Source organism: Ursus maritimus, unplaced genomic scaffold (genome assembly GCF_017311325.1).
Source record: "Ursus maritimus isolate PB19 unplaced genomic scaffold, ASM1731132v1 scaffold_19, whole genome shotgun sequence".
Taxonomy (NCBI): domain Eukaryota; kingdom Metazoa; phylum Chordata; class Mammalia; order Carnivora; family Ursidae; genus Ursus; species Ursus maritimus.
Window position 1 is genome coordinate 28,441,638 of NW_024424341.1, and position 10,460 is coordinate 28,452,097.

The 10,460-nt window shown below is 43.6% G+C and overlaps 1 protein-coding gene across 1 annotated transcript in view; it reads right to left on the minus strand.

The window, feature by feature from the left end:
• The window catches only part of RFWD3 (ring finger and WD repeat domain 3), a 42,740-nt gene extending 36,062 nt beyond the window's left edge, over positions 1-6,678 (minus strand). Inside the window, exons 1-2 of the mRNA XM_040633581.1 lie at positions 5,891-6,678; positions 500-1,025 (exon numbers count right to left, since the gene is read on the minus strand). Coding sequence (XP_040489515.1) covers positions 500-1,023 — 524 coding nt within the window. The 5' untranslated portion in view covers positions 1,024-1,025; positions 5,891-6,678. The remainder of the gene's footprint in view (positions 1-499; positions 1,026-5,890) is intronic.
• Positions 6,679-10,460: the final 3,782 nt, after the last annotated feature.

Here is a 10,460-nt window from a genome sequence, read left to right on the forward strand (position 1 = left end):
TTTTCTGCAACACATTCTCAGGTGAGGAGGGCTGGAATGTTTCCCCACTAGTCAGATAAGTTCTAAATTAATTCACATTTTACTTTTCACAAGGCTTCTCTAAATCCAGCCCACCTGTCTACCAAAGTCTACTGCACCATTACATGGAGTGCCAACGAACGATGGATACTGGGTAACTAGAGTGTGGGCTTCTAGGTTAAAAGAAACACTTTTCTGATATGCAAATGATCTAAAGAAGAGCCAGCCCCTACAGAAACCATCCCCAACAAACTACCACCTATTTTCAAAGCACATCAGTGTAACTTATTCCTTCAATGACTCTGTGAAGTAAATAAAGCAAGCACTTTTTTTTTCATCTGACTTGTGAGGAACTGGGGGTTCAGAAAGGCTACCTGACTTTGCCAAAAGTCATACTGTCAAGCCTCGGTAGCACTGGGTCATAACCAGTGCTCATAATTCCCAACTTGGCACTAATCCCAAGACTGTAACATATTTTTACCTGGCACTGTCTGTCCTCTGAGACCCCGCAGTTCTTGACCTGCGTGATGCAGACCCCCTCCTCCTCCTCGATCTCACTGGTCCCACATTGTGGTCTGAAGGGGGTCTCAGGAATTCCAGCATGCCATGAAGTCTCTGCAGCCCACTGATGAAGCTGTTCATTGAATCCAATGAAGACACTGGGATGGGGCGGTTAACACGAGATCGCTGCCTATGTTCCTCTGAAGCTCCTGGATTAATGTTCTCCACACGATCTTCTCCCAACAGCTCCACTTCCTCGGTCAGGTCAACAGACAGCTGTGCAGCAGGCTGCAGCAGGTGCGGTCCCACCTGACTGCTGGTCCCTTCAGCAGGAGCAGGCTGGAGCAGGGGTGGCCCCCCTTGGCTGCTGACCACTTCAGTAGGTAGAGGCTGGAGCGGGGGTGGCCCCCCTTGGGTGCTGACCACTTCAGCAGGAACAGGCTGCTCTGCAGCACGATGCTCTAATTGCTCGTCAACATTATATTCCATTGCTTCCTGAGCCATCTCTGGAGAAGATTCGTAAAAAGTATCAGTAAAACAGATAAAACATGCCATATAGCTGATATAATCATATCTAAGTCTTCTAGAACTTCTATTTCACATCATTCTTGGCAAAACTGAGAATCTTAAAATAAGTAACTAAAATCTCCTAAGTCACAAGTGTTTGTTAATCAGTAACTTTTTTCTCCGTAACAAGTACTTATAACTAGTCTTCCAGTTTGCCCTTTGAAAACATGAAGGCATATGATCATAGCACTAGCTTCTAAAACAGAAAGATCTAAGAAAAAAAAGGGGACTGAACTTTTGTGTCTTAAATTTCCCAGACCTCTAGCAGTTCTTTGTTGTGACCCAAATACAGACATTTACCTAAATATATGCTGTATTTGATTTTAGTAGGCATAGGCAATATTCATCTTTCACAGCACCAAGTTACAAAGGATAAACAAAGAAGGGACATTTTTACAGTTGCAAAATTAACTCAATACTAACTCAAAATAGAAATTTACCTAATTTCTCCAAAAAGGCTGACCAAACTTTATTTGCTCTGTCCTTTTCAGTATTTTTGTTTCCCATCTCTAATGCAATTATTAGCCCATTTACCATATTTATCAAGCACCTGGCACGTCCCCTTCATTGTTTCTTGTTTCTAATTCCATTATGTTAATCCACTCAAGAAATATTTATTAAGCACCTGTTAAGTAGTCAGATACCCCACAGAGGTGATGACAGGATACAACTGTGTAACAGATTTTACATTCTAGCAAATGGGAAAATAAATAAATGTGGAAGTTATACATTGTGATATCCGGTCTTGGGAGTAGGAGTGAAGGAGCACCATTTTATTTTATTTTTAAGATTTATTTATTTATTTGAGAAAGAGAGAGAGAGAGAGAGAGAGTGAGAGAGAGAAAGCACAGAGGAAGAAGCAGACTCCCCGCTGAGCAAGAACCCAGATTCGGGGCTCCATCCCAGGACTGTGGGATCATGACCTGAGCTGAAGGCAGACACTAAACTGACTGAGCCACCCAGGTGCCCCAAGGAGCACCATTTTGGATACTCTTTCAAAGAGTGAAAATTGAGCCCAGGCGTGAAGGATTAAAAGAAGGTGGCCATATGAAGAGCCAAGGAAGAGTTTCAGAAGGAAATCAGTACAGAGGTCCCTGATGAGCATGGGTTTGGTGAAACTGAGAAACAGGGCAGATGCAATGAGCACAAGAAGGAAGAGTGCGAGGATGGGATGAGGTTGAGGAGGCAGAACACTAACACAAAAGGCGTCGGTAAGGAGTTGCTTCTGTGTTAGGAATGGACTGCAGGGGGAGCAGGAGTGCAGGGGGAGCAAGGCTGTAAGCAAGCCAACCAGTTCACAGGCTCCTTACGGGGGTGTAAACCAGTGGTCACAGACGCTTGGGCCAGAGTGGGAGCAGGAGATGGCAAGCAGCAGACAGCTTTAAGAACCCTAAGGGCAGACATGCTACTTAAAATCACGGGACAGATTAAACTACTACAGAACAGAGATAGAAGAAAAGTGGGCCAAGGACTCGAACCCAAGACACACGTTATAAAAGGCCAAGAGTTAGGGGCGCCTGGGTGGCATAGCGGTTAGGCGTCTGCCTTCGGCTCAGGGCGTGATCCTGGCGATCTGGGATCGAGCCCCACATCAGGCTCTTCTGCTATGAGCCTGCTTCCTCCTCTCCCACTCCCCCTGCTTGTGTTCCCTCTCTCGCTGGCTGTCTCTATCTCTGTCAAATAAATAAATAAAATATTTACAAAAAAAAAAAAAAGGCCAAGAGTTAGCAGGAAGAGAACCCAGAAAAAAGACTATGAAAGAGGAGGAAACCTGGGAGAGCATGGGGTCTTGGAAGAATGTTTCAAGAACGGAATGGTCAAGTGTGTCTAATACAGAAGAGCGATCACTACATTTAACAACATGGAGATGACCCACAGCCTAGAAAAGAGCAGTTTCCCCGAAGTGATGGGCCCAGAGGCCAGACTGGAGCGGGCTGAGTCAGTAACAGGAATTCCAATAAACATGGGGGATACAGGCACACTTAGCTTTCTTTTTCTAGTCATTCCCGAAAACCCATGAACATGACACATAGCCCACAAAGGCATTTAAGAAAAGATAAATTACAAGACAACTTAAAACAAGTTAAGAGATAGGCAATTTTTACTGGAACTGGTAACTTCTTAGTAGAGCTGAAAAGATCAAACCCAAGTGCCTGCAAAGAAGGGCGGCTGCAGCTCCTGAGAAGCAAGCTGATCCCACTGAGGGGAGTGCAGACACTGGGCACCACAGAGGACAGTGTTGAAAGATGGAGCTGAAAGACAGGACCGGTTGAAAGCCTGTCTCAAGCGAACAAAAAGCCAGCCAAACACACACCTCGTCCGCCTATGCTGTAGAAAACGGGCGGTCCGTGCCAGCCAGGCTTAATACCTGCATGGGTACAGCACAGCAGCGAAAATAAGGAGATGAGTGCAAGTCTACACACTGAACAGTGTGAGCCCTTCCAACTCTTCTCCTCAGCTTTTTCCCTGCTCAGATCCACGACACAATATGCTGGTTTATACACATTCTCTACACAGGGCAGGAGATTAGAGGGCTGTTCACTAGAGAAAACCAGCTCAAGAAAAAAAGATCTATAAATACTGACTGTTGTGAATCCCTCAATAAAATGGCTGAGTCCCTGTCCACCTATTTAACAGTAAAAGCCTACTGGTTGATATGGTTCAGCCACTCATACAGAGTTTCCAATCTGTTTTCTGGGAGAAGGGGACCCTCTTTAAAAACAAACAGCCAAGGATCAATTGACATTTGAGCAAAGCCTCCAACATGAGAGACAGACCAAAGCAGACAAAACAAAAGAAACTTGGAGGGAAGAAGAGAAAACAATGGAAGAAAAACTAAAAAACAAAAACAAAAAACCAAACACAAAACAAAAAAACTCCCTCAAACTTAAAGTAAAAGAATGCACGGGGGAAAAAGGACAAATTAAAAAACAAGAGCTCTTGGAAATGAAAAATCATAGCCAAAATAAAATATTTAATAGGAGGATTGGAAGAGGGGCGCCTGGGTGGCTCAGTCAGTTTAGCGTCTGTCTTTGGCTCCAGTCATGATCCCGGGGAGCCTGCTTCTCCCTCTCCCTGCCGCTGCCGGTTTTGCGCGCGTATGTGTGGGTGTGGGTGTGTGGGCGCGCACGCGCGCGCAAAATCTTAAAAAAAAAAAAAAAAAGGGTCGAGATAAAGTCGAGGAACTCTTTTAGAAAGTAAACTAAAAGACAGTCAAAAAGGACAATAAAATTAAAATGTCAAGCCAGGATACCTGATTAACTGAACTACCAGAAAGAACTCAAGAAAGTGGAGAAGAGAGTAAAGCAAAAATACGGAACCATAAGCTCTCTTCCCATTAAGAACTCCAACACAGTAAACCTTCAAAATTACATCAAACAAAAAAAAGCAGGTTATAAAGGAATCCGCTATAATTCCATTTTTAGGACACTTAAAAACATGCAAAACCATGCTACTACCTGGACTTATAAATATATGCATTGTAGTATGAAACAAGCCCGGGCATGAAAAATTCCAAATTCTGGAAAAGGAGAGTTCAGATACACGTGGGGCTTCAACTACATACATGCATATACATATATATATTTTTTTCTTTAAAAAAAAAGGATGCGATTGTAATTACAGCAAAAGGTCAACGACAAGATCTGTCAGATCTAGATGGTGAGTACACAGGTCTTTTTTTTTTTTTTAATCATTCTGTGTACTTTTCATATGGTTAAATATTAGAAAGGAAATTTCATCCCGTCATAGATTAGATCTGATTAGAACAATAAGGCAGACAGCCGAATCCAAACGATTCATCTTGGTATCCTCCATAGCAACAAGTACACAGCAGGTGCTTAAATACTTACAGAATTATCCACCATATAGCTAAAAAAAGAAATCAAAACCAAAACCACCAACCAATCAACTTCCCAACATCTAAGAACATAACAGCACTGGATAAAGACAGAGATCTAGGAAATAAAGAACATTCTCATCCTGGCAGAAAGTTCTTTGAAACAGCGGCGGTCTAGAGCAGAGCTGGCCGATCCATGTGGGCAAAGATATATCCTCCAGCCCTTGGGCTAGCCGAGAAGAGCCAAAAAGACCGTCGGCTGGGCACGCCAAGCTTGGAGCAGCCCCGTCCTTGACCTCGGCGTGCCATACTAACGCTATCTTCTCCGTGTGACAGGAGACTGGCCGCTTCAAACGTGAACCTCCCCCGTGTCATCTTTCCAAACTTTGTTACTCAGATCAATGTCCGCACCAAGCGGGACGACGGCCGCCAATCACCAGGATAAGGGGCCGCAGCACCGAGTCCAGCCGACCTCGGCTCAAATTCCCGCTCTGTCGCGTACTACCTGCGGCATCTTACGCACCCGGGTTTCCTAGCCTCTCCGTTCAACTTGTTCACTTCTAAAACTGGGATAATAAAAGTATTTACGTCACAGTGCTGCCGGAAAGCAATGACAGGAACGGGCGCTCAGCGGGAGAGCACTCACATTTGCACATGAAGAGTTGGAAGCTCGGCTCGCCCGAGAGCCGCCCGCGGCGAACTCAGCTCCTGCCTTCGCCGCCCCCCGCCCCCGCAACCACAGGCGCCCGCCCCGAGCAAGTCCGAAAAAGCTTGGGTTCGGGCGCCTCGGGCCCGACGGTTGGGGCAACCCGCAGCGGCCGAACCTCCCCAGGCCGCCAGGTTCCGTGCCCGCCCGCGTAACTCCCCTCGTGGGGCATCCCCAGGCCCCGCAGCCAGGGATCAAGCCCGGGAAGTTACCGTGGAGCCAGGGGCCCAAGGCCTGCGCAGTGGCAAACGCCGCCTTACCTAAGGCCTGGAGGACACCGTGGGGCTTGGAAAATCGCCACGGTCGCGGCCGTTTTTTGGAAGAACTCGCACAAACCCGGGCCAACAGCCACTTCCTGAGCAGCTCAAGCGGCCCGCCTGAGTTGCGGGCGCGGCCTGCTCCTATTGGGCAGCAGTCCTAGACGGCGGCCAGTACCCTGCTTTCTTCTTCTTTAGGTCGCCGCTGACTGAAAAAGCGACTCTCTCATTGGCTGAGCCTCGTAAACTGACGAGGCGAGACCACGCGCGAGGGGGCCTCGTACAATTGGTAGAAACCTTCGTCAGTCACCTCGTGCCCAGCCCACAAGGAGGAAAACAGAACTAGCGTTTCACCGCTCTTTATTTGAACTTTCTGGCGGGGTAAAGTTGTCAGGAAAAGATCTCTCGGATCTTTCCGGAGCCTGAGGCGTGGGACAATCGCGTTCATGTATATTCTCTCCTGAGGTTGAAGAGCTCATGCAAAAGAACTTGCCTACACCATCTCTTTAATCCAAACCATTGCAATAAATTGCCTGCTACTGTATCGTCGCATTACTTGACAGCAAACATTTTTGAAGAACCTCACTGAAAGTCGAAATCTCACTTCTAGGAGGAAGACCTAGTAAATCTAAACCTCAGACAGAGACAGCACATTGCCAACATTTTATTTACTCAGCGGTCAATTTTCAGTGGAATTGACGGCATAAATAATTGAAAGTCATGGATAATCCAAGTATTTTCTCCTCTGAACTTGTTATCAAAGCCAGTATCAGCATTTGTACTTTTTCCTCTTTTCCTGCCATCTTAAGAAAACTACTACTGAGTTATAGCATGGCTAATATGAGGAGAAACGAAACTTTCTTTTGTAAATAAACAGGTATGTTATAGAATAGAATGAAAAACGTCTGTACTCTTCTATAAATCCTGCATGTTCAATACAGAAAAATTAGAGGATGCAAAGAAGCAAAAAAGAAAAATTGTCTCTATCCACAGAAGTCATTATTAACTTTGCTTAAAATCTTCATCTACCTAAATACAGTGTTTTAATCTTAAAATACATATCGAATTGCTTTCCATGTTAATGTATGCATAGGCACATCATCAAACACTGAGCAATTCTTTGAAAACATTTTAAATAAAAATAGGTAAAATATCACATGGTAAAAAAAAACTGAACAGGAAGGACTACTTGGTGGGAAGTATACAGAATGTTTCTAAATGATTCTGATATTCATTCATGATTCACTTACCGGCCATGTTTACTAGCTAGGAGAGAAACAGAAAAGACACACACCAGAAATTTATAGTCTTGTCTCCAACTTCCAAAAGTTATATATAGCTAGAGGGAAAAGGTGTTGGCTGTGTTCCATTGTAGGGGTGACATTCCCACCTTTATGGGTGATTACTTCAATGCCAATGTGTCTCTTGGCTCATTTGTAAAAAGACTGAAAAATAAATGCACTAAGAATGAGTTATTTGGACGGATGTCTTTTTCTTTTTCTTCACCAAAAGACATGACCAATGAGTTCTTCTATACTGCATGATAGTAATTAGGACCTGCATGTATAATTTAAAATGCAGAATTTGAAAGAATTGTCAAGGTTAAAAGATGACAAAGAAAGTTTTATACTTGTGGAAAGCCTTATCCTCAGATTCTGGGGAAAGTCATTAATTTTCCTCTACCATTAGGAGTACCATCATTCATTCATTCACTCATTCATTCAGTCAACAAGTATTCAACAACTATTGCAATCCTGGCTATGGTCTGTATGGTATGGATATGGTATATAAGACAGAGAAGATCTTGGGACCCCTGGGTTGCTCAGTTGGTTTATCGCCTGCCTTCAGCTCAGGCCATGATCCCACGGTCCTGGGATCGAATCTCACGTGGGGCTCCTTGCTCAGTGGAGAGCCTGCTTCTCCCTCTGCCTGCTGCTCTCCCTGCTTGTGCTCTCTCTCTCTCTGACAAATAAATAAAATCTTTAAAAAATAAATTAAAAAAAAGAGAAGACCTTGACCTAATAGAACTTCTATCCTCCATGGGGTGCCTGGGTGGCTCAGTTGGTTGAGCTTCCAATTCCTGATTTCGGCTCAGGCCACAATCTCAGGGTTGCAAGATCCAGCCCTGCATCGGTCTCTGTGGTCGAGCCTGCTTAAGATTCTCTCTCACCCTCTCCCCCTGCTCCATGCCCCCTTCATGTGCACTCTCTCTCTCAAAAAAAAAAAAAGAAAAAGAAAAAGAAAAAGAATTAGCATCATAAATGATGTTTGGAAATAGGAAGGTAGAAACAAAAGAAAAAGGTGGGAATTTCACCCCTAAAAACAGAACAAAGACACAAGCCAGAAAAATAAAACAAAAAACCCTTCTAGCCTCCTAAGGAGAGGCAGATCATAAACCAATAATCAAGAATAAATAAGGTAATTTCAAGTAGTAAGTATCATAAAAACAGTAAAACAGAGGAATATTAGTGGGAAGTGCTTAGGAAAGCTACTTTTAATTGAGGGGTTCAAGCAAGGACTCTCTGAGCTGATATTAGAGTTGACACCTGACCACCTTAGAGGAAAAGTTTGAGAAATGATGTAGAGTCCATAAATGACCATAATAAAAAACAGAGTCAGTTAAGTGCTGTGATAGGCATGGTAGTGTCCCAGACAATGCAACTGGGTAGGACTTCAGGACACCCGGGTTCTGCCTCTCCTCTCACAACCACCACTAATATCTACAAGGTGCTGCCCATTTTTGGATCTCTTTCTTTTTTTTAAGACTTAACATTTTTTCTATCTATCTATCTATCTATCTATCTATCTATCTATCTATCTATCTATCATCTATCTATCTAAGAGAGGGGGAGGAAAAGGGGCAGAGGGAGAGGAAGAAAATCTCAAGAGACTCCAAGCAGAGCCTGGTGTCGGTCGGGGGCTCTATCCAATGACCCGGAGTTCACGACCTGAGCCAAAACCCAAGAGTCTGACACCTAACCGACTGAGCCACCCCCTGGATCTCATTTTTTTGCCTGGCAAAATCAGGTAGCTGGACTCAAATGAAAACCTCTTTGTTTAAAGTGCAGCAAATCTGTGAAACTACAAAATGATGCCAAGCTTCAAAGCAGGTTGGGGAAAAAGAATGATCTCCTCCACCAAATCCTGACAACCAGAACAGTGTTGTCCTGAAGTGCTTTTGCTAATACCCATAGCAAAGAGATCATAGACTTAACTGTAAATTCTAAAACTATAAAACTTCTGGAAGAGAGCAGGAGAAAATCTTTGCGACCTTGGGTTAGGAAAAGATTTTTTTTAGATTTGACCCCCGAAAGCATGATTAATAAGGCCAAAATTGATAAATAAATTGATAATCACATCAAAATTTAAAACTCTGCTCTTCAAAAAGGCATTGTTAAGAAAATGAAAAGATGAATTGCACACAGGTAGAAAATATTTGCAAATCATTTATCTGATAAAGGACTTGTATCCACAATATATAGAGAACTCTCAAAACTCAACAATTAGCAAAAAAAAAAAAAAATTAAAATATGGGCAAAAGGGGACGCCTGGGTGGCTCAGTTGGTTAAGCATCTGCCTTTGGCTCAGGTCATGATCCCAGGGTTCTGGGGTCGAGTCTGGTATCAGGCTCCCTGCTCAGCCGGGAGCCTGCTTCTCCCTCTGCTCCTCTCCTGACTCATGCTCTCGCTCTCCCTCTCATAAATAAATAAATAATTAAATAAATAAAATCTTTAAAAATACAAAAAAATAAAATATGGGCAAAGGATTTGAACAGACACTTCACCAAAGAAGATGTATAGATAACAAATCAATTGAAAGGATACTCAACATTATTATTAATCATTAAGGAGATGCAGATTAAAGTCTCAGTGAGATAGCACTCATAATGTATTTATTAAAATTGCCAAAATTAAAAAGCCTGGCCATACCAAATGTTGGCAAGGGTACAGAGGAACTAGAACTCTCATACACTGCCGGTGGAATGGAAAATGGCACAACCATTCTGCAAAAACAATCTGACAGTTTCTTAAAAAGGTAAATGTACCCCTACCATATGATCAGCTACTAATCTACAGTGACAGAAAGCAGGGGCGCCTGGGTGGCACAGCGGTTAAGCGTCTGCCTTCGGCTCAGGGCGTGATCCCGGCGTTATGGGATCGAGCCCCACATCGGGCTCCTCCGCTGGGAGCCTGCTTCTTCCTCTCCCACTCCCCCTGCTTGTGTTCCCTCTCTCGCTGGCTGTCTCTATCTCTGTCAAATAAATAAATAAAATCTTTAAAAAAAAAAAAAAAAGAAAGCACGTCAGTGGTTGCCAAGGGGGTGGGGGCAGTAGAAGGCAGCGATTGTAAAGGAGTGTGAGGACACTTTCGGAGTTGATGGATATATTTACTATGTTCATTGTGGTGGTAATACACACACATCAAAACTTACCAAATCGCACACTTTAAGTATGATAGCTTATTGTGTAACAATTCTACCTCAAAAATCAGAATTGTGGGGCAGGAGGGGATTGTATGGGCATAACAGAATTTTCTGGCATGATGATAATGTTTATTATCTTGATGGAGTTTGG